Source organism: Copadichromis virginalis, linkage group LG7 (assembly GCF_057382275.1).
Source record: "Copadichromis virginalis isolate Kocher_CV1m ecotype Utaka linkage group LG7, C_Virginalis_male_GT1.1, whole genome shotgun sequence".
In the NCBI taxonomy this organism is placed as follows: Eukaryota; Metazoa; Chordata; class Actinopteri; order Cichliformes; family Cichlidae; genus Copadichromis; species Copadichromis virginalis.
Genome location: NC_140624.1, coordinates 4970451 through 4994907, shown reverse-complemented (window position 1 = coordinate 4994907; position 24457 = coordinate 4970451). Strand labels below are relative to the sequence as shown.

The window sequence follows — 24457 nt, the reverse complement described above, 5'->3', positions numbered from 1 at the left end:
CATCTCAAGCTGATTTCTTGAACATGACGAGGTCAGTGTACCCAAATGGCCTTCAAAGTCACCAGATCTTTTTCCAATAGAGCACCTTTGGAATGTGGTTGAGCAGGAGTTTTGTTTCATGGATGTGCAGCCGACAAATCTGCAGCAACTGAAAAATGTTTTTAATGTTATAAAAACAGAAAAGAGCCACCCTGACTGTTAAGTAGTTTTCTTATCATTTATTGTTTCTGACATGTGTAGTGAAAACTGCACACAGATCTTGTCAAAGTTTGTTACTGTGCGTAAGATGGACTCCAGGACCAGTGCTTTGTGCAAAAGGAAAACGTGAAAAGATTTTCTTCTAGAGGGATTCAACAATGAATGATCTGTCTTTTCATTTTAAAAGAGAAAAGGATGAAGACTGAATGAATGCTTGGTGACCTTTTTCTTGACCCTTTGTGACTTCCATGCAGGGGATGAGACAATCCAAAGCGTGGGTTGGTCATGCTCTTATTCAGGAATGGGCATTTTGGGCTGCAGACTGTGACATTAATACCAGTGTTAATAGCATTTCTCTTGCAACAGTAAACTAGACATGTGCCAAAAGCCTCCTGTTCTAGTTAAAAATATTTCCTTGGATAAAGACCCCTTTGTATTCCTCATTCTTTTGGGCTTTTTAGCAACAAATGTTCCTCTTGTAATTGGATTAGTGAATAACTGTGCCACTGTGTATCCTGTCCCCGTATGCTCATTTCATTGGCTCTGATTAGATATCTACTCAGGTGGTGGTTGGTTTGAGATAAAGACTGCATGAAGTCATCATAACAGAGGTCTAAGCAAAGTAGTGATGGATGCTAGACAGGAAGATAAAAACTCCCAGAAAACTCTCACTTAGGTTTGTAGTGAAACACTGATCCATGAAGTCTTTTTCATAGACAGTCATACACCCACAGACAGTCCATGGAGCTTTTTAGTGCTAAAATATATACATAGTTTACTCATAATTGAGGTGTTTTCTTGTTCTGATTAAGTTAGATTTATTTACTGAGCAAAAAAATGCACTGGCTAGAAACAAGAGGTAAAATATTGATAATTAGTTAACAGCAGCGTGCTCATAAGCTTTTGGTCTCTTGCCTCATTGATATATCTCCATCTACTGGCTAAAGGGATCACATACAGCCAGATAAGAGTAAAGTATTTTATTAATACTGAGAAAAACAAACAAACAAACAGTGTCAATTACTTCTCCATTAAAAATTCACCGTGTACTTATGGTTCCGTCTTTAAAAACATCCCAAGAAAAGCCGGTATCAACAAATACGAGTCTCACTATTTTGAACTACCATGGATTTAAGCAGTAACATTTTAAATAAGACATATTATAATGTGAAAGCACACAGGTGGAGTTATTAAATCATCACTTTCTAAACAGGCACCTGTCAAGCTGACTGAAAGGGTAATAGATCTACTGTGATACTTGGAGTACTGGCATTGATGCAGGCTGCTGACTGACTCAAGCACATTTTCTGTGCTTCATTAAAATGACTGAGTGGGAGGACGAGATAGGAACACTGCCAAACGACAGGGCAACAGGAGAAAGTGACATGCCAGATCTGATTATAGTAGCTTAAAAAAGAGCAGAAACTAAAAAAAGTAAAATAGTTGAGCAGCAAGCACTGCAGCACTGTTGGAGTGTCTGTACTTAAAGTGGCTATGGACTGCAAAGACAAAGAAGTCACATTTATACTGTTTGAATTATTCATCGACTACATTACTAAAAGTCTTTTTTAAGACATTGGCATTTCTTTAATTAAAAAAGGTATTCTACACAGTGTCGGCAGTGTCTCTCTTGAATACTTGGTATTTGAACTTAATGCCGTTCTCCTCTTGAATTTCACTTGGCACACCGGGAAATCTTATTTGAAAACAAGAGAGAGAAAAAAGGTTAATTAGAACAAAAACAACTGATCATAATTTAATAAAACAATCAAAATGCAAAAGGCAGATAGGCAGAGTAGAATTATCCTCACATTCATTAAATCGGATATTAAAAGGTTGATTATAAAACTCCACGATAATCTCCCCTAAGTAAACATTTGCCAGTTTACTATTTCAATTCAGTTTTATTACAGTAACAAAGCTGTTCAAACCCTTGGTAAGCAACCTGTTAAAACCAAATGTCTCAGGCTGACAGATGGTGCTGATGTTGACTTTGTAACAAAAAGCAAAAATCACTTCCTCACTGGCGTCACAGGCTGGCTGGGTGCACATAAAAAAAAAAGCAAACTATTTCATAAGAATTTCAGTGCCAGCAAATTCACAAAGAGACACTGAGCCTTTGGGATCAGTATGCCCTGCACTTCAGATGAGGTGAAAACTTACCCTTCCTGTAGTTGAAATAGATTTTTGTCAAATTCTGGGAAGAAAACATCACAGTCATAGTCAGCCATGACGTCTGTCAGGTAAAGCAGGTCACACCAAGGGTGGTTTAATGCATCCTGGTTAAAAGGAAAAGGAAGAGAAATGCTATTCACATTGAGGATACTAAAATACAGTTTTCCCCAAAGTAGATTTTAGGATGTTGTTGGTGGATCTTATTCCCTATCATATGTATGATAGCCCTGAGAAAGATACTCTAAATGTATGCAAATATCCTCTGACAACCAGAGAACACAGCTAATTGCTATAGCCACTGCAACTCTGTTAAACCACTAGAAACAAATGTGTGAAAAGCTGATCAATATATCACCCACTCAATATAATTTAACTTTAATGAGGTGCTGAAGCTTACAAAACAAGAATGCTGTGTGTTAACATGTCACTTTGGAAATAAGGCACTTTGTTATGCAATGGGAGAAAATCACCATCCACTTAGAGCTGAGTATGTGAATAATGTTCCTTGGTGCTAAAACACACCAAGGAGCCACATTTAAAGCCTCTTACTTTAAATGTGGGAAACTCTAAGCATACATTTGAATTTTTCACCTGTAACTCAGGATGTAGAGTCAGTAGTTAGTTTCCCGGCTCCTCCAGTCTGCAGACTGACATAACCTTAGGTAAGATACAGAAGCCTGAATTGCCCCCAATGCAAACGTGTGTGTGAATGTTAGGTAAAGTGCTTGGATATAGAAAAAAGCCCTGTGTGTGTGTGTGTGTGAGATACTGGGTGAATGAGGCCTCTAGAAAAAAAACACTTTGAGTACGTACTTAGACAAGAAAAGTGCCATATACATACCAGTCCATTTACAATTTATTCAAATATCACAGTAAGTTAGGACAGTTCAGACACGATCCATGTTAAAAACTAGCTGGAAGGTGGATGAATTGAGGGCTTACACCAAAGTAAATATTCTTTTTGACTCCAAATCATGCAAGTCTATTATAGTAGAGTCCAAGAATAAAAATATGGAGTCGTACATAAGCTCCAGTCTATGGTTTCTAAGTTATGGCTTCACTTCTTTACACGTGAACATGTGAATAACAGGTCCTACACTTTAAATACACTGCAGTCTAGGTGGATATTGCCATACTGGTTTACCTTGTAAAGCTGCACTCCACCAACAATCCAGATGGTCTCTATTAAGTCAGCGAGGGGGGGCTCTGCAGCCAGGCGGATGGCACTGTCAAAGTCTCGACACAGGAAGTGTGCGTGATCGGGAACCGTGCTGAAATCAAGACCGCAAAAAGAAAAGATGATGAAGAGAAAACGGGGAAAAATAAAACTGATTTCTGGATGATCTGAATTTGTGTGTCTGTGTAACACTCACTCCAGGGTTTTACTCAACACCACATGCAAAATATTGGGAAGTGGAAACAAAGATTCAGGGTGGGAGTTCCAGCAGAGTCTACCCCAAACCATAAAATTCATCCTTCCTGTGTTTTACAGAATAAAACATAATTAATATCTTGGCCTTTGTAGTTTCTGTTTCTTTTTAAATTATTGAACATAATATAGGACTGGGTATCAAAAGGTTCTAATGAATTAAGCCGTCCTCACAGAATTTACACAACTACAGTAAAACATTGACAAATCCCTCAGTCCTAATGCCAAACTGAACTGAAATGTGTCCTTATTACTTGCTTTTTTATGAACTCTTCCATGATTTATTAATAATAATTATTATTTTTTGAGAGGGTGGCTGTAGGTCAGCATGTAGAGAGCTACATAGGAACCAGTCCATTTACCATTTTTTAAATGAATATTATATTTTTTTTTAAATGTGCTCATTACGTTTTGGTCCCTAAAGGCAGATGTGGTTTTGGAAGCAGTGTTTCAAAATTGTGAATGACACCCGGACCTCTATGACAAATGTATGATGGGATGTGAAGAATACCTGGTCTCGACACCGTTTTGACAGTGTTCATAAAGTACTGGAATTCAGTCCTGTGAAAGTCACATTTCCAGTGTTAAGTCAGGCAGAAAACAGTTGCATTTCACAGTAAGCTCATTATTCTGAGAAAGCTGACTGCTGCTCACAGGGTACATCTTTTATTATCCTCAAACTCTGACTTCTAGCACTGCTGCCCGCACTGTTACAACTTAATGACACTGATATTTACAGCACATACTGATTGTTACCTTTGTAACTTACTGTTTGAACCATTATAGATAAGCAAAAGGTAAAACTCTCATCAACTGTCGCCCATGCATAGACTACTTATTCTATTTGATTTTTTAAAATTAATTTATTAAAAGCGTCACCACAGTGGTTTAACTCTTACGGTAAATCCCAGGGCAGTTTTCCATCTTTCCCGATCCCCATGTCGTTGCAGGCTGCTGCAATGAGGCGAACGGGTTTCTTTTGCAATTTTTCCCAGCTCGTTTCCATCTCCAGCAGCACTCAAGCCAAACAAATCAGAAGGGATCAAGCTCTGCATCGAGAAATGCGCCTGTGTGGGAACAATTTATTGGGGTTTGATTCTATCGCCGCCCACCGAGTCCAAGCTCCTTATTGGACACGGTCAGTGCATCCACAAGAGGTTTGTTCGCGTTTTTCGCAGCAACGTGACTCACGAGGTGCCCTCTTCGCTAATGCACAATAATCCCCTAAAATATTCAGACCCTTGTGTTACTCTAGTGAAAACAAAGTGAACGGTTTAGTTCAAAATCTCAACACAGCTGCTGCAGACACGAAAGCTGGTAAGTAAACAAAGATGAACTTTGATTAAATTGCAAAGTAACAAAGTGTGCTGCAGGGTTCAGACAGGAAAGTCAAAAAGACAAAACAACAACAACAACAACAACAACAACAACAAAAAAACAGTCTCCAACAAAACATAATCCAACAGAAGAACAATGTGAGGCCAGAAAGACCCCAAAGCACTTTTGGATAAATGCGTAAAGGTGGATAAACGCTGAAGGAGAAGACGACTTGGAGCGAAGAACGATAGAAAGCAGAACCAATCAAATGTTCACTAATGAAACTGATCAGGAGCACACAGACAGGAAACCAAACCAACAGATATGATTGGTTAACTAACTAAAAGGGGGGTTATTCCCGCTTTGAGTTACAGGGATTCTTAATCAATTTAGAGATGTAGACTACAAAACATATTTTGCAGTCTTGAGCCACCTTTTCTTTTTCTTTTGCTTCCAAGGAGTTATGTTTTCTTCTATCTTTAAAAGTGAGCAATGGTTCTCCAGCTGTTCTAAATGTCTTTCAGTTTTTCTTTGGTTCTTTGGACAATATAGGTGGTTTTTCTGTACAGTCCTTGGACCTGACTATTTTCAAAGAAATTTCGGGTTTTTTTGTCCACTTAGCACTGACCTCTCAACCATCAAGCTTAAAAAAAAAGGTATCCAACTCCAGGGATAAACTAGGGTTGTGTGTTGATTCCCAAATGGCTACAAGCTGAAAACATGGCGTGGTGTGCAGCACATCCAAGAAGCCCAGAAACCCATTCCTGAAGTCTCCTTGGCTAAGCTTTCTTATTCAAGTTTTCAGGCTGTGCTGGCTTATATGCCATGTATAATGTATACATACACGTTTCAACAAATCAACTATTTTCCTGTAAAATGAAGAAATGAGCCTCAGTTCTGTATTCTAAATACACACAACTGCTGGGATAGTTTCAGTCTTTCACAATATCTGTTGCAACATTTACAGCCTGAGTTTAAAGGTGGACAAACTTCATAAAGGATGCCGAGTGAACAAACTCTGGTTCAGACCAATATATAACTTCTGTTTAAATGTTTTAATGCAGGGCCTGACATTTCTTACTCGTAGGTTTCAGACAAGTTTAGTGCAGATTCAGTAGGTCAGTGAATAAAGGGAAGGGTCTTTTGGCTAATCTGTCACCATGTAAATTGGATCTAAATGGTGGCTGGATAACTCCAACTTGGCACCAACCACACATGACTTTTCATAGACAAGTTGAAGTTTCACAGCAGGAAAAGCAGGTGTGTTAACGACAGCTTCATTCCTCTTAGGGGGGGTGTTGCCGTTATCCATACGGTTCCCTGGGACACTTGGAAGTGAATCATCGTGGTTAAAATGCCACAAATGCTTAATTTATCAAGTCAATATGTCTGCTGTGAAACAAATTTGAGGAAGTGTCTACTTCAGGTTGGAATATTGAAGAAGGCAAACAGTGAATAAAATTAGCATGAAATGAGTTACAGGAACAAACATCTGAGGTATCATAAGAAATGAGAACGCAATAATATTTCATCCTTTATTTCAATACAATTGTAATTTGGTAATTGATACAAAAATAACAGATTTATGATCACATGGGAGAAGGGGGGAGGGGGGGCTTGCACATTTTCAGAGAACTTTTTTCCCCCAGAGTTTTTTTTGGTAGCTTTATTTACAAAGGAATTTTGAGATCCTGTTACCAAATATACAAAAGTTGGAAATTAAAAAGAAATATTTACAAAACGTATGACGCCTTTTGTATGGCCTGCTTTAACAACGTGCTAACCTTATTTACAATCAATATTGTATGGCTGTAATAATGGTGCTAAAGATACAGAGGGCTGTTAAAAAATAAAAAGAAAGTTTATCCAGGTCATTTTACTTTAAGTCAGTTTACTAAAAGTGAGTGATAGTGTCAGCTGAACACAAAAAAAAAAAAAAAAAACTCCTACGGTTCTGTCACTCTAATGGGAATAGTTTTTTTATTCTGACATTTTTACATATAGTGTGGAAGCTGAAGCATCAGATCAGGCTGTCTGAAAATCACTGATTGTGTTTCACCTTCCAATCAGAGCCTGATCATGTTCTGACCTCATTAATGTGGAGTTTAGGGGGGGTAAAGCGCACTGGCTACTAGTTTCAGCATTTGTACAATTACATATTGTAGTGGAAGACAATAGGTAGCTTCACAACATCCTGATGAGAAGATTTTATACTCAGCTGTATTTGCTGCTTTACCCCTTTTGCAGATTCCTTCTGTTAACTTTTCATCTGTTCCTGAGATCTATAATGTATCCGATCGAGTCAAGTCCTGATAATTTGAATGTCATGTACTAAAGAGTTTTTAAGACTAAAAGTCAAAAGATAGAAGATAAATCCAGTTCCCCCCTCCCTTTCGTGCTCTACAATGGTTGGTACTTTTAGCTATTACTGTTCGTTATTTGGGGCAATGCAGGGGGGATGCTACCCAGATGATACAGACAGACTGAGGAATCCTTGTTCTGTCTTCAGCACCCTATTTACTCTGCTTCCAGGATTTAGAGCTGCTTTCAAGGGGAGTCTCTTCATGACGACGCTTCTGCACAGACTGTGCTCGTTCTGTTTTAAAAACATAACATACAATTAATTTGCAAACAAACTGCATACATGCCTATTCGCAAAATGTACAAAAATGCTAAATGTTAATTTTTTCAGTCCACAATTTTAGCTCGGCTTTATCGGTTTCCAGTAGCTTCTCGAGAACAACAGTAATTCAGCTGTCCTCTGTAATAAAGCCTAATCCTCAGTTTCTAGTTCTCAACAGTTATCAAAAAGCCTACAGGTAGGGAATTCATATATTTAACATTACCCTTCCTACCACTGCAGTCTCATGAGTATTTATTTTAGTGTGAGTCTGATGACTCTCAGAAATTGTATTTTGCAATAAATCAAGATTTTCAATGTTGTAGGTGTGACTATAAATAAATATTCAATACGTACCTGTTTGAGACATTCCCACCTGCACAGAGGGGTCTTTAGAGGACCCTCCTGCACCTTCATTGGTCACTGTGCAGACTGCTCTGGGATTAGTGCCATTTCCACCAAAGTTGGAATTGGCAGGGACTGTTGCCAGCAGACCTGTGAGACAACAAAAGGATTTCAAATTAAAATAGTTAAAATATTAACTATTGGGCTATTTTAAAACAAACAAACAACAACAAAAAAAAACAAAACAAAACAAACAAACAACAATTATATTTATTATTATTAGCCCTGCAACAGAGTGGGTGATAGGCTCCAGCCCACTCACGAAAATTGGATAATTGGAAGAAAATGAATGGGATGGATATTATTATTACTACTACTACTACTACTACTACTACTACTACTTCTTCTGGGTTCAAACTGTTACCATGTGTCAAACATATTCTCTGTGTCAAAGGAGCTTGCAAAGAAAAGCGTCTGGACTTCTTTAAGTTACTTGAAGACGTTTCACCTCTCATCCGAGAAGCTTCTTCAGTTCTAAGGTCAAATGGTGGAGAGTCCCAGATATAAACCTAGTGGGAGTAGTGGGAGATCTGATCTCAGGAATTCGCATGATAAGGTGGGGCCAGGTTTCACAATGAACACACCCGAAACTCTGGCTGATTGGGACCCACGCCCAGTTTCACACCTTGGCTCAGGCGATTAGAGGATCATCAGGGGTCCTTTTGTCCCTCTGTGGGGGGTTACTCCCACTAGGTTTATATCTGGGACTCCCCACCATTTGACCTTAGAACTGAAGAAGCTTCTCGGATGAAAGGTGAAACGTCTTCAAGCAACTTAAAGAAGTCCAGACGCTTTTCTTTGCAAGCTCCTTTGACTACGATGACCTGGATGACTGAGAACCTTCACAGACATATTCTCTGTGTGTTGAGTTGCAGATGTAATTTAATACGATGGTAGGAGTATTATGGAGATTCCGGCAGTCACCTGTACTTATGAGTTAGAATTTATCCTAATACATCCTAATGAAGGTATAATAAGGTTCTGTGCATTTATCAGGAGAAAAAAAAAAAAGTCATAGGACAAGATCAGTCATCCTCACAAACAGCAGATAAAATGTTTATCTGAATGGTACACTTAGCAAAATTAATAATGCCATGACATTTAATTAGTATCTAGCTGGCATCCATACCCAGTCCTCTGTAGCAGGAAAGCTGCTGGTAAATCTGCTTCATTCTCTCAATGTTGATGCGACTGGCCTCAGCATGGTTCACCATGGGTTTGGGGTAGTGGACTCCTATGATGCACTTGGCTGCCTTTTGTACTTCATCTGGGGCATTCCAAGGGTCATAGATATATTTGGCTGGAAAACCCCTCAATATCGGCAAGTAACGCCTGCAAGCAGACACAAAATCAGACGAAGATGACACAATGTAATGTAGACTAATGTAACAGACTGGTCCAAGTTCATGGATGTACTGCATTTCATGTTACATTAGCTGGCACACATGCAGTTAATACTGTGGCTCAAAGTGCATTCTTTTTGTCCCATGACAAATTCTCATCAGTGTTTACCAATTACACCACATGACTGTATCACATTTCATATTCAGGAGAACTTCTGTGGTGCAACACAGGCCACATTATCCCAAATACACTAACAATTATATAAAGTGCTAAACAAAGTTCAATGTTCTCTTTTGTAACCTCACCCATGTGACGCTACAAAAAAAACCCAAAAAACAAAACCCTCCCCACAAGTTAACCATGAGATTGTACTTAGTTACTTGAAATGACTGTAGGGATACACAAATACCCACACTATTGTTCCTATTTTCATGTGATACTTCATAAAATGTCTCGCTGACCGTATATAGTCGCCATTTGGGTCGGTGCGTCGTCCAAATCCCACGGGGCAGTAGCAATGAAAAAACTGCTGGAAAAATGAACTGCAAGAAAGCCACATCCAGCTGCCAGCATTTACACTCCAGTCTGCATCCAGAAGCAACTCTTCAAAAACCTGTTTTAAAAAAAACAAACAGAAAATGGTCAACAACAAATGAGAGAAAGAAGACAACAGCAAGGTACCCAATTTACTCTGACTCTTCTTTAAGTGCACTTTTAAACAATGAATAATAACCAGAGTGACTCATGTGCACTTAAATCTGGTGCAGGAAACATGATTTTGGCTTCACTGGACATAAAAATCTATAATAACCTTTCAGGATATTGTTCTTCAATAAGGCTGGGAATAAACCTGACTCCTCTACATCTTCAGATTTATTATTTTTTTTGGCTTTAGAAAATCTAGCCTCATGTAAGCACTTGTTCCCTTTTCTCCGTTCTTACCTTCATGCCTTCTTCCCAGCTGATCCAGAGGTCTCCCCTGGTGAGGAAACAAGCAACACCGTGCCTTGCCAAATGATGGATCCACCCCTCCTGCCTCAGCTGGGTCATAATAGCATCTATCCAAGGAAAGCCCGTTCGTCCTTCTGCCCACTTGGCCAGTGCCTCTGGGTTTCGGTCCCAGGGTATCTGGACACAAATGGGGTTGCCATCCATCTTGTCAAAGCAGGGGTTGTTGGTGGCAGTTGTATAGAAGAACTCTCTCCACAGCAGCTGGCCGTATAAGGACAGTGGTGGTGTGTGGTTCTTCTTGACCTGATGGGATGATGGACAGCTGATTTAGGCTTATGAAAGAAAAAAATACAAATTTGAAAACAGACGCTAAAGCCTCTAAGCCCAACAAATATAATACTATGGCATTAGTACTTTTCTGTAGAGATCAGTAAGTTTGAAGTAGAAGAGCCGGCATGAGAGACATCCAAAGCGCAGGTAGGGGCTGAGGCCTGTTGGACTGGCCAGCAGAGAGTTAGCGTTCATACGTGGACGCTCAAAGTTTGCAACCCAGGCCTGTTTAAAATAAATAAATAAATAAATAAAAAAGGTTAGTCAGCTTCATCTGAATAACTGACAATAAATGAGATGTTACATTTCTGAGTCTCCGACAGCAAAACTTAACCTTCAATAAAGTCACTACTGAAGATCATTAATGACGACATTTGACAGATATTACACTCTTGTTGTAGCTCAGTACAAAAAAAAATAAATTAATAATAATTAAGCGCAAAATAATGCAAGAGGAACTCAGCTGGTTTGATACTGGAAGTAATGTGAGGAAAAAAGAGAAAACACAAACTGGATTACTGACCTCTATGCACATGATGTACTATGTTAAGAGCAATAAAGAAATTTAGTCAAAAATCTGAGAAATAGCGATCATCCAGTTAAAGTGCATATTTCTCTTACACCTGTATATACACTGAACAATTCACTGCACATGTAAGGAAGACATTTCTTTTTTTAAGACATAAAACCCGAGGAAGTTTCTAAATTAATTTTTCACTTTGTTCTCAGTAAGATGTATTTTTACCTTCCGCTCGAGATGCCGCTCTAGCCTCATGAGGGCTTCAGTTTCTCCTCCAGGCCACACTGCTGTGGTTAAACCCTCTGTCTCAAAACCTGAAAAAGTACCACATTCAACTTAAAAACTGCAGTTTGCCCCCAACTCTGACACAGATGGATGATAGAAAACACATAAACACAAAAACTTACCAAGCTCTTCAAGGGAGGGCACCCCAAACTTTTCATCATGGTCTTCACTGATTGGTGTGACACAGTTTTTAAGAACCTCAGATGTGATCGTCTCCGCTGGCATCTCGACGGCATCCATTCGATTTATTACAGCCTGGAAGCGTTTGTAGGTGAGTGGAGGCTGATTGCCATTAAGTTCTATAATCCTATGAAAGAGAAAAATGTATTAAAAGGCAGTCCCTGCAGAGACAGAGTAGGTGGTCACAATCTGCCTTAAAATTGGTTCATTACTATGAGACTTTCAGCTTAATTACTCTATACAGTCACTCACTTGTCCAGATTGTAGAGGGTGTGTGAAATCCGCACCGTGACCTCCACCCCAGCCTCATTGGCTAGTTTTTGGATGGCAGCGTCACGTTCCTTGCCAAAAGGCTCAGAGTCATATTCATAAGATAAACGGTTTATCTGCCATTCCTGGGTAACAACGAAAAACAGTAGTGTTTACACATCTGCTGCATTTTATTGAATGCATGCAACATTTGAAAGTCATTGACAGCAAAATGGAACGGTGATTAACTTAAAATCGCATACAGTTCATTTCATACACAACTAGAAACATGTGTTTTTCTAACAAATATATACACACACACACACACACACACACACAGATATTTGGGAAATAGATTTTTCAGTCTGAACATCCATGTAATAACTTTGGATCTCCTTTGTTTAAGTTCAGCAGACACAATTTTGCACCTTTTTTATTTTTATTTTTTAAATCCCTTTCATTATATTAGGTTTATTTGAAGTAAAAGTAAAGTGCAGGACTGCATCTTCTATTCCAAAACTCGTACCTTAAACAGACGAGGGAAGACATCTGTAGGCTGGCCTCTAATGACAAACAAGCGGGAGTTGAGTTTGCGCAGGCTGGCATCCAAGTCTTCTAAACAATGCAGCAAAAACCTATTTATTAAAAAAAGCAAACAAAAAAATTAAAAGAAAAACCCCAGAAGGATCAAATAATTGGCTACAATTGATTGATTAAGTAAAACCGTATCAGTCTCATATGACCAATGATAACAGGCACAAGGAATGGAAAAGTTGTAATAGACTACAATTAATAAATTCAGTATAGAAATAGTTTTTAGTAGATTAACCATTTCTCCCATAAAACAACATGCAACAAGCTCTCCGGTACCCTCACTCATGACTTTTGATACCTGAATATAGACGTTTTCTGATGACTATGAGAGTTTCCATTTTTTCAAGGGCAGAGATCACCTTCACTAATTTCTGCTATCATTTTGGGTTATCTTAGCAGGTTCTAAGGTCTAAAGAGCTAAATATTTGACAATATGGTGCCAGACGTTTTTAAAAGTGGAAAGGTTCAAATGCACCATGTTGCACTGTTGCATGTCCAAAAATGCATTATGTTGGATTGCCAAAACTTGATTATTTTGCATTTGTGGACAGAAAACACAAAAAAATCGAACATATTTCCATTTCATTACCACCATCATCATAAAAATATATATAATTTTAGAACATCACTGATGACATCATGAGATATGGACAAAACACAATAAATAAACAGCAGACAGTTTCTTTCAGCAACATAGATACTGCAGTGTATTCATGTGAACATGCAGCCCTCTTCTGGTGAAACTGCTGTAAATATTACTGCCAAAAAAGCAGAGCATGTATACTGTAGGAGCACTCATGACTTATGCCTTTAAACAAACATTTTCTCAACAATTTATCTACAAACCCAGCAGCAAAACAAAACTAAAAAACAAACAACCAAAAACAAAAAACAACAACATCTAACATAATTTAAAAAAAAAAAAAAAATCCTTAAGTCACGTCCATTGTCTTCCATTAACATCCGAGTGGCATTTATATAGTAACTGACACCTAAACCACAACCTAAAAATAATAATTGCTTTATTACTAGGATTTCATAATATAATTCAAGATCTAACAAAGAGTTTGGCTTTGGCAAGCAGATATGGAGTAAATTTTAAAAATCAGTTATCAGCACACTACCTGTATCTTCTGACAAATACTCTCATGCCTTCATATCCTCATTTAATACACTCGAGTTATTATCCACAAGAGTTTTAATAACGGCTCTCTTATCTTCTAATTCTACAAATTAAAAACCCTTTAACTGTATGGAAGTAATGAAGTAATGATACATTATGGAAGTAATGTATCATAATATTCCCACAGATTACAGTATTTCTTAATTTCCCATTGTTACACTGGTCTTCCCTTCTGACACTCCCTCGATATTCCTTTCTGGGTCACACTGACCTATAATCACTTCTGGAGTGGCTTCCCCTCCTCTCTCTGTGCTGCAGCGTGCGTCTGCTGTATTGTGGCAGTGGAAATGGGTGTGTTTGATGGTTAGTGGAGTCAACGATGTGTCAGAGCTGAGCTTGAAGAGACTTGAAAACTGACTAATGTGCAGCTGGTGAAGTTCTGCTCCAGTTTAGTGTCTCTATATGCATGTGTGCAGTATTAGAAATTGTGCCGTCTTCCATTTACCTTGCAAATCTTCCTGCTCACTGCAGTTTTCTGCTACTAGATTTAGCTTAACACTCTGGCACTGCTTGCCCAGATCAGCTTAACTCCCTACTTTCTGAATTCTGTTCTGTCTGGCCAGCTTCCCTCAGTAAACCTCTGCTCCACTAACCCCAGTATGCTTCTCTGTCTCACCACTCCAGCTCCCATTCTGAGCCATTCCGACCAATCTGAGGTCTCAATAATCACCTTTTATTTACAGCCAGCTTTTTCTCTGTGCCTAATTTTCCCTTTCAGTTTAGTGCTTTATGTAACAGAGTGTATCCAAGGTTAAAACATGGGTTTTCTTCAGCATTTATTGAAAATAAATAATCCATCATTTTTTTCCATTAAGGTTCACAAGCTACAAAGCACAAATTACTGACCAGTTTGTATTGTTTCAGCATGAAAATGGAGACAAGACAGGGAGAGCACTTCCATAAGAACTCAAACATATTCCATTCAATCTAAATCAGTGTACCAGTGGTAGTAAAACTAAGCAGTTATAGTTGCTTGCAACATTGTGAACAAATGCGGCTGTATAGACGTATGGGATAAGCTAAAAATAGTGTGCATGTAATAACACAAATGACATGGTGTAGTTGACTAAAGGGGTGTGTGTGTTTAATATAGGTCAAAGCAGTGAGGATGGATGATGTAATGACCATAACAACATACTGACCCAGATTTGCAGCCCCTAATTTGCAGCCCCTGATTCAGAGTTGAACAGCAGAGTCAGTAAGCAGGAAAAAAAATAGCTTGTCAGAGTAGCTGGGCAGCAAGCTTACTGCCTGCAACCTTTATATGTCCTTCTTTGGATATAAATGGTGAAAGCCCTCTCTTTCACACAGACTCAGCAATAAATAAATAAGTAATAAATATTTTTTTAACCACAGTGAACTGATTTTAAAGACAAAAAGAGCTGGACACTGGTGCAACATGTGACTAGTAATGTAATGTAACATATGAACATCTGCAATAAATAAATATAGCAAAAATAATTCACTCACTGCTTTCTTGTAACATATGCACTGTGTGCAGCTTCCCCCAAGATCCACTATCAAACTGAAACTAATGTCAAAGGGTGGGTTTAAAGAGAATGAATAAAGTTTTGGAGATTTTTACAATTAACCATCAACAATATCATCATTTATTTTTAAATTACTAAATCTGATGAAAATTATTTGAGCATTCTGGGAAGAAAAAAAATACTATAAAACAAGAAAAAAAAATATTACCAACTAGTTGGAATTGGTCAAGATCTTGGTCACTAAAGCAGCTCAAGGTGAAAACCGTTGTTGTTTCAAGACAAAAACTGCCACACCTGACATATCCTCTACAAAATGCCCTGTGTAGATGAGTTAGTGAAACAAACTGATCAGCCATCTTATCGCGTCTTGTCGTGCAACATACATCCTCTTTATTGTGGGTGCGAGGGTGTAGCCGTTGGTACCCATGCATCTGCTTATTGCCAGCGTGTATTTTCTACAAATCTTGCCAACTCTTCCAGGTTTGTGCGTTTTTTCCTTCTGGCCAGATGCAGCTTTCTGCACCATCTTTTCCAACTCATCTACAAAAGGCATTTTGTAGAGAAAATGTCAGCCTTGGCAGTTTGTCTTGAAACAGTAATGTCCACACTTTGAAATTTTACTCAAAATAGTATGTAGTAATAGCAGCAGGCTTAAAAAAACAACAACATTAATCATAATGTTATAGTTCATTCATACGTCTGTCTTAATGCAGTGTTACTCATCCACAAAACACCCAGGAAACTTCAAGCTGCATGGTGCAGAAAACAGGTGTGACTGGCACATGCAGGTGCTGATTGAGGCTCGATTTAGACTTCTGCAGGGGATCCTTGCAGAGCCTACAACATGACCTATGTAAGTGGCTGAGGACGTTGCCGTGTGCATTATGTATTAATTGTCATATGGGCGTGTACTGGTGTTTTAGCCAGTAGAGACAGATAAAATGATGGGACTTTTCACCTCCTGGGTCCCCTACTGTTTTTTATCACATTTTTTTTTTAGATTCTAGATTCCCTCACATCGATTCCTACAGTTTCAGCAATTTCACTCCAGGAATTTGCTGATATGTGCCCTTATATTAAAGCTATGATTATTATCCCTTGTACTGAGATGATGATGATGATGACGTCGCTAACCTGGTCACAGAGGGAGTACCGGCAATGTAGCATCATGATGCTAACGGAGTCGTGGCTAACATCGCTAACTCCGGACACAAGCGTGACACTACCAGGATTCCAGCTGCTGCGAGCGGACAGGACCAGAGACAGCGGTAAGAGGAAAGGAGGGGGACTGGCAGTTTTTGTGAACGACAGATGGTGTAACCCTGGGCACATCACTGTAAAAGAGCAACTCTGCAGCAGAGACATTGAGCTGTTAGCATGCGTCCGTACTACCTGCCCCGGGAGTTCTCGCATGTTATCGCGATAACAGCGTATGTCCCCCCCTCGGCCAACGCGGATGCAGCCTGTGACTCTCTCCACTCTGTGGTCAGCAGACTGCAAACACAATCACCGAGAGCCCTTCTCATAATATCAGGGGACTTCAATCATGCCTCACTGGACTCCACACTGCCCACCTTCACCCAGTATGTGACCTGCCCAACCAGAGTCAATAAAACACTGGACTTACTGTATGCCAATGCAGAAGAGGCATACAGTTCATCACCTCTCCCTCCCCTGGGCAGATCTGATCACAACCTGGTGCACCTTGTCCCTGTGTATGAGCCCTTAGTGCGCAGGGAGCCACCAGCCACCCGCACAGTACAGAGATGGTCAGAGGAGAGCGAGGAGGCTCTTAAGGATTGTTTTGAGTCGACTGTGTGGGAGGTGATTTGTGATGACCACGGAGAGGACATCGACAGCCTTACTACATGCATTACTGACTATATAAACTTCTGTGTGGATAACACTGTACCTACCAGGACTGTACGGTGTTTCTCCAACAACAAACCTTGGATTACCCCAGAAATTAAAACCGTCCTCAAGCAGAAGAGGAGGGCCTTCAAATCCAGAGACAAAGAGGAGTTGAAAAGGGTGCAGAGAGAGCTGAGGGGACTGATAAGGAATGGGAAGGAGAGCTACAGGCAGAAGATGGAGAACCAGCTTCAACAAAACAACGTTGGTGAAGTCTGGAGAGGCCTCAGAACCATCTCGGGCCACAAACAGCAGAACTCTCTGCCTGGGAGGGATGTGAGATGGGCAAATGAACTGAATCATTTCTTCAACAGATTTGATTCAGCCATGAGGCAGTCTGCAACATCGGCTGCAGACTCACCCACCCCCACTGCTGCTGTTCCACCTCAGACACTTCACACCTCCTCTATTCACCCTGCTCACTCCCCCCCACCCCCAACTGCAGCATCCAATACACACTCAACACAAGGCTCCAGCCTGTCTCTCTCAACCACCCAGGTTAGGAGGGAACTGAGGAGGATTAATGGCAAGAAGGCAGCGGGTCCAGATGGCATCAGCTCGAGGGTCGTCAGGTCCTGCGCGGACCAACTGTGTGGGGTGATGGAGCACCTCTTCAACCTGAGCCTGAGGTTGGGAAGAGTCCCACAGCTCTGGAAAACCTCCTGTGTTGTACCAGTGCCAAAGACTTCACGCCCCAAGGACCTCAACAGCTACAGGCCGGTGGCTCTGACATCCCACCTGATGAAGACCCTGGAGCGGTTGGTCCTGGCTCAGCTTCGGCGCCTAATAAGCTCATCACTGGACCCACTTCAGTTTGCCTACCAGCCTGGCATTGGAGCGGATGATGCCGTCATTCACCTCCTACATCGTTCCCTCGCTCACCTGGAGACCGCTGGAAGCACTGTGAGAATCATGTTCTTTGATTTCTCCAGTGCCTTCAACACCATTCTTCCCTCGGTTCTAAAGGACAAGCTGGTGAACTCTGGAGTGGACCATCACCTCACTACCTGGATCCTGGACTACCTCACCGACCGACCACAGTATGTGAGGACTCAGGGCTGTGTGTCGGACAGGGTCGTCTGCAGTACGGGGGCCCCACAGGGAACGGTTCTGGCTCCGTTCCTCTTCACCATCTACACTGCAGACTTCTCCCACAATTCCACCCAGTGCTTCCTGCAGAAGTTCTCTGATGACTCTGCAATAGTCGGCCTCATCACTGATGGGGACAACAAGGAGTACAGAGGTCTGACCCAAGACTTTGTGGACTGGTGCCAGCAGAACTACCTCCAGATCAACGCCAGTAAAACCAAGGAACTGGTGGTAGACTTCCGCAGGCACAAGCATTCTCCACTGCAACCACTGAACATCCAAGGTATGGACATTGAGGCTGTGGACAGCTACAGGTACCTTGGTGTTCATCTGAACAATAGACTGGACTGGACTCATAACTCAGACGCCCTCTACAGGAAAGGGCAGAGCAGGCTGTACCTGCTGCGGAGACTCAGGTCGTTTGGAGTGGAGGGCCCACTCCTGAAGACCTATGACTCTGTTGTGGCTTCTGCTATCTTTTATGGCGTGGTCTGCTGGGGCGGCAGCATCTCTGCTGGGGACAGGAAGAGACTGAACAGGGTGATCCGAAGGGCCAGCTCTGTTCTAGGATGCCCTCTGGACCCAGTGGAGGTGGTGAGTGACAGGAGAACGGCGGCTAAGCTGTCATCCCTGATGGACAACATCTCCCACCCCATGCAGCAGACTGTGACAGCACTGAGCAGCTCCTTCAGTGGGAGACTGCGGCACCCACGGTGTGGGACGGAGAGATTTCGCAGGTCTTTCCTCCCCACTGCTGTCAGACTCCATAATAAAGACTTTAACTGATCAAGCACACACATCCATACATATGCAATAATACTAAGTGCAATAATCCTTTCTGTCATCGTTGTATTTTTACTCAGTTGTATATAGTATTTGTATTTGTATTCTATTTTTATCTTATTGTATATTTATTTTATTTTATTCTACTGTATATAGTACTTTATTCTATTCTGTACAGTTGTGTACTGTATTTATTCTTATTGTATTCTAATTTTTGCCTCATAACTTTTGCACTGTCCACTTCCTGCTGTGACAAAACAAATTTCCCACGTGTGGGACTAATAAAGGTTATCTTATCTTATCTTATCTTATGATGATGATGATGATGATGATGATGATGATGGTGTGACCGTCATTCTCTCACTGAGGTTCAAAAAGTGTGGCAAAAAAAAAAAAAAAGCACCTGGAGATGCACAGCAGAAATCAACAATAAATTTCCTGCTGAAATATAAATCCCCATTAGGTAGCATTTTGTTTGTTCTGAATTCTATTAACAAATTTTTAATATTGGTTGGGGCTAAAATTGTGATCAATATTAAAATTTGATTAATGTCCAGCCTTACAAGGGAAACTAGTCGGGCAGATTTATGCTTTAAGGGGACAAATTCAATATTTTGTCCATGACATGACATGGTCCTCTCTCAGTGTTGTACTCATTTTCCAATTACGTGTACCTTTGCTGTTGGAAGAGGACCAAATAATAGGCATAAAATTATAATATTGCAGCAAATCAATGCTTAAAAAACAGCTGCAAAGTACCACCCCCTAAAGAATGAATGTAAATATTTTAAAACTACTATTTTAACGACTTGTCTGCCTGATCAAAATGAGCACTTTTTTGTTCAATCAAATTCCCATCATCTATGGAAAGATGTGCAATTACATAATTCTCCATTCTGAATTAGATAAGTGCTTCAGAAAACAAACCAAACGTTTTTTAATAAAACAGTATGCTAGTTAGTTAATGTTAGAGAGCCACTTTGCCCTGCTTCTCTCCCCTAACTCTTCTACAAAACGTGCTGGAGTAACACCTTGCTAGTACTGTGTTGGTTCCCCCCTTTGCCTTCAGAACTTTCTTAATTTTGTGCCAGTTTAAACAAGGTGCTAGAAACATTCCCGAGGGATTTCCATATTAACATGACAGCGTCGCACAACTGTTGCAGACTGGGCAACTCCACATCCATCATGCAAATCTCCCATTCCACCACATCTCCAAGGTGCTCTACTGGATAGAGATCTAGTACATGTGGATGGCAACTGAGCACTGTGAACTCATGTGATGGTCAAGAAACCAGTTTGAGATCATCTGAGCTTTCTCACTTGGTGGAAGCAGCCATCATAAGATGATCACTCTGTGGTCATAAAAGGATTGACAACAATACTGAGCAACAATACTGAGATAGGCTGTGGCATTTAAACAATGGTCAGGTACTAAGGGATCCAAACTGTATGAAGAAAATACCCTCCACGATAAACTCATGCTTTTATGTTGTTTACACCAATCTTTGCATAGCTTGAGTTTCTCATTTTTAAGCTTAGGGTTGTGGCACCTGCTGAAGTCTTTTGTTGTTACAGTCCATCTGCTTCAAGGTTTGACATGTTGTGTGTTAGAGCTGGGCGATATGAGATTTTTTCATATCACGATATGTTTTTTTCATTTCAGGCGATAACGATATCTATCACGATATAAGCCAAATAACTATATTTGTAAGATTTAAATGTGCCGTTGCTCACAAGTAAAATGTGAAATAATCAGCAGCTTGTTTTTATTTAAATATTTATTTCCCATAATAAGTTCAACAGGGTAGATGTACTTAAGGAACATGAGACTTTTTCAGATAAATAAAGGCAAATATTGCAAACTACACAAAAGGCAGCCACTAAAGCGTTTAAGTGTCAAAATAGAACAAACGAAACAGACTAAATTGTCAATTCCACTTAGAAACAAAATATTAATTCTAAAAATAAATCTTAGTTTGTTTTACAGAAGAACAGACAAAACTGACTAACTTTTGTCAATATCAAATAAACTGAGAACTAAAAGGAAATTCTCAATCTCTCCTTGTTGTATAGCTTAGCTTTTCAAACAGTTTTAACAGTTACTTTAGTCTGACAAAAGCCGAATGACGAATTAGCGCTTCCAGTCAGAGACTGAGGCTACGTCCACACGTACACGGGTATTTTTGAAAACTGAGATTTTCCGTTTTCGTTTTAAAAAATAATCCCGTCCACACTTAAAGGGAGAAATGAAGGAAAACGCTGCTATGAACGTGCCAAAGCAGCAGGTGGCGCTAGATTCCTAACCGTGCAGAAATGTTGGCCAATCAGAAGTCTAGAAGCCTCGGTGGGAAAAAGTAAACAAAGCTGGGGCATAGAAGCAGAACAGAGTCGTATGTGTGGACGGACAGTAACTGTGTGTATATGTAAGCATTTAAACACTGCAGAGAGTAGAATTAACAGTATTGTAGAAATTCATTTCACCGAAACAATAACGTGGCGCACAGTGTGACGCATGCACCAGTTTATTGTATTTCCAGACTTGCTTTCGGCACAATTTACAGTGCACGCTACTGTTTTTTGTCAGACTTGAAATAGCTGAAATACCTTCAGACTACGGAACTTCTATGGCTCTTCCGTTCGACAATCTCTCCGGCATTGGAACCATCATCTGTTTTCTCTTCAGTCACGCTCGGTTGATTTTTCTAGTCGGCACACTCATTTCCTCCATTACGCGCTGGCTCCATTACCCGCTGGCTGCTTCCCAAACAAACACACGTGCGGCTTGGCACTTGTGCTGTACGTGACGCTGCGGCTGTGATTGGTTTGGCTCTGCGCCACTTAATTTGGATTGGCTGACCTTTTTTTTTTTTTTTTTTTTTTTTTAAGAGGACAAGAGCGGCGAGGTCTATCGCGATAGCTCAATTTCTCTATCGAGTAAAAATTATATCGCGATACATATCGTTATCGTTCTATCGCCCAGCTCTATTGTGTGTTCAGAAATGCTCTTCTACATACCTTGGGTGTAATGACTGGTCACCTGACTTGTTGTTACAATACCCACAAGTGTGGTCATTCTCCTCTGATCTACGCAACTCAGCCTAACTGGGTATTTTCTCTTTTTCAAACAACTGTCTGTAACTAAGGATAGCTGTACTGGAAAATCACAGTAGATCAGCATTTTCTGAACTACTCAGACCAGCCCATCTGGTCTCAACAACCACACCACATTAAAAGTTACTTAAATTATGTTTCTTTCCCATTCTGACGAGTCACTTAAACTTTATCAAGTCATCTTGACCCTGTCTATATGCCTAAAAGCATTAGGTTGCAGCCATGCAATTGTCTGATTAGATATTTGTGTTAAAAAGCAGCTGGACGAGTGTAAGCAACAACGTGAAGAGAGAGTGTATGCAGTTAGTGAAGATAAAGGTTACAACTAAAACAATATTAAGTTTTGATTGGGTGATTGCTAAAAATACCACAAGTCTTGATACTAAGCAACTATAACCAGGGATTAAGTTTGACCTAAACACCCTTTGACAATTGAAAGCACACCATATTGTGTGGCGATGCAGCTCTCCACAGGTCTTAAGAATCTAAATAATATGAACTTTGTGACAGGCGCTTAAGGATTAAGTGACCAATTGTTATGATTAGGTTTATAAAGTAAATGAAGATGTTTGCCTCAAAGTCCATGTTATCTAGATTCAAGCTTTAAACAACGAATACCAAGAACAAACCTTTAACCCACATAACACTCCTATATACCCATACTTAAAAGCTAAAGCAGCATGTGACCCATCTTACCTCCACCTGTTGATGCCCACATTGGAGGATCCAGCGAACCAGGGGTCTAGGATATAAATACAACGAAGGGTGTCCGATCCCTGGATAGAGTCTTTCAGAGACGGGTTGTCATGCAGCCGTAGTCCCTTCCTGAACCAATGGATGGTATTGACCACCATGTCGCCTCCCTTATTTTTTATTTTACCACTAGTGGGGTGAAAAAGGTATTAAGGAGTTCCCACAAACAACAAACGACGCCCTCTAACGTTGTTCTGTGGCAAAAACAAAGTCACAAATACACATCCAAGGCCGAAGTAGCTTTAAAGCTGCTCTCCGTTCCTGGATGGCGATAAAGGTTTGTCGGACCTTAACCAAGCTCCATGAATTTATCCACAGCGTTGGGTCTGCTGACCAGCAATGAATGCATGTGTAGAAAGGTGGAAACCGCAGCTGACGCAGAAAGGGGCTGCAACTCTTCTCTCAATTAGCAGCAACGCTGAAATTGAATAATTCAACATGATTAAGTTCGAAAACAGAACATTAACAGAGTCAAACGATGTTTCAAATGTATTGTTTTGATGAGCTAACACACGGCGCTTGGGCGAAGGCCATATAAAATATGCTAGTAGTTAGCAAAACGTACAAACGCGTACATACTTACGTTTTGTTGCCACAAACGGGGTTAGTCTGCACAAATTCAACGCTCTCTCGACCTTACTAACATATTAAACACTGTACATAAACTACATCACCAGCCTAAGTCGGCCATGCAAGATGTCCTCGCTATCAACATCTCCACCCACAGGAATACGCAGGGCTGAAAGGAGCGACGTGATTGGCCAGGATTAAACGTTATGCAACGTGTTCCCCGTCACGTTTCCATAATGTGCTTTCTTACCTCTGCTTACGCGTTATCTGCGGTTATTTTTAAATGTTCCACCATCGATTTCGATGTTTTCTCGATACAATCTCTGACAAACTCCGTTTTTAAGCGAAAACCCCGAAAATATCGTCTAAACTGGGAGATTAAAGGCAGCTAATGGGAGACTTCGGTTTCAGTTATGTGGTATACCCACAAGTACCCGGATGATCACATGCCGCGCGGCAAGGCCAGCTTCTGAGCAGGTGTGCTCGATTCTTTCTCGTGACCGCGCCGCAACCGTGCGTTTGGTCGGACATAACTAACCCCGCCCATTGTCATCATCAGCGGTAATCTCTAACCAATGTGTACCCCGTGAGCCACGTTAAATTACATAAAAACTTAAGATGTGACATGACATCAGCAGTTGTTAATACATAACATTTGCTGTAGAGTTAGGTACTACTATTACTATTGCACAGAGCTTCTCTAATTGGTTTGGACAGAAATTAGATCGTTTTTGTGTGACAACTTTGATTACAATAAAGAAATTGCAAGTTTTATTTGAATTTTGTCTTAATTTCATGGCAGTTGTGTCTAAAGTCTGTAAAACGACACTGGCATTACATGAAAACTGGGCAAATAAGTTGAACATACCCTTTAAATAATACTGGCAATTTACACTCTGGCAAAAGCAATGTAGCTGTTGGTCACGTGGGTTGCTAATGCCACATTAGAGTGCACAGTGAAATTTTTTTG

General features: G+C 40.4%; 2 protein-coding genes across 4 annotated transcripts; both read right to left on the bottom strand.

The window, feature by feature from the left end:
• Positions 1-1163: 1163 nt before the first annotated feature.
• LOC146704264 (dihydrofolate reductase) lies at positions 1164-5177 on the bottom strand. Its single transcript, XM_085461291.1, has 6 exons — positions 4702-5177; positions 4314-4363; positions 3747-3852; positions 3518-3644; positions 2362-2477; positions 1164-1894 (listed from the first exon to the last, which is right to left on the bottom strand). The coding sequence occupies exons 1-6, from the start codon at positions 4806-4808 to the stop codon at positions 1804-1806; spliced, it is 597 nt and encodes a 198-aa protein (XP_085317417.1). The 5' UTR covers positions 4809-5177; the 3' UTR covers positions 1164-1803.
• Positions 5178-6640: 1463 nt separating this feature from the next.
• cry1b (cryptochrome circadian regulator 1b) lies at positions 6641-23971 on the bottom strand. Of its 3 annotated transcripts, XM_085461288.1 has the most exons (13): positions 23738-23971; positions 23501-23656; positions 22861-23335; positions 12530-12638; positions 12007-12149; positions 11697-11881; positions 11515-11603; positions 10854-10994; positions 10431-10742; positions 9950-10101; positions 9274-9476; positions 8097-8234; positions 6641-7715 (listed from the first exon to the last, which is right to left on the bottom strand). In XM_085461288.1, the coding sequence occupies exons 3-13, from the start codon at positions 23016-23018 to the stop codon at positions 7633-7635; spliced, it is 1713 nt and encodes a 570-aa protein (XP_085317414.1). In that variant the 5' UTR covers positions 23019-23335; positions 23501-23656; positions 23738-23971; the 3' UTR covers positions 6641-7632. The 3 variants fall into 3 exon arrangements, with proteins under 3 accessions (XP_085317414.1, XP_085317415.1, XP_085317416.1); XM_085461289.1 differs by having other exon boundaries at positions 23497-23971; XM_085461290.1 differs by lacking the exon at positions 23501-23656.
• Positions 23972-24457: the final 486 nt, after the last annotated feature.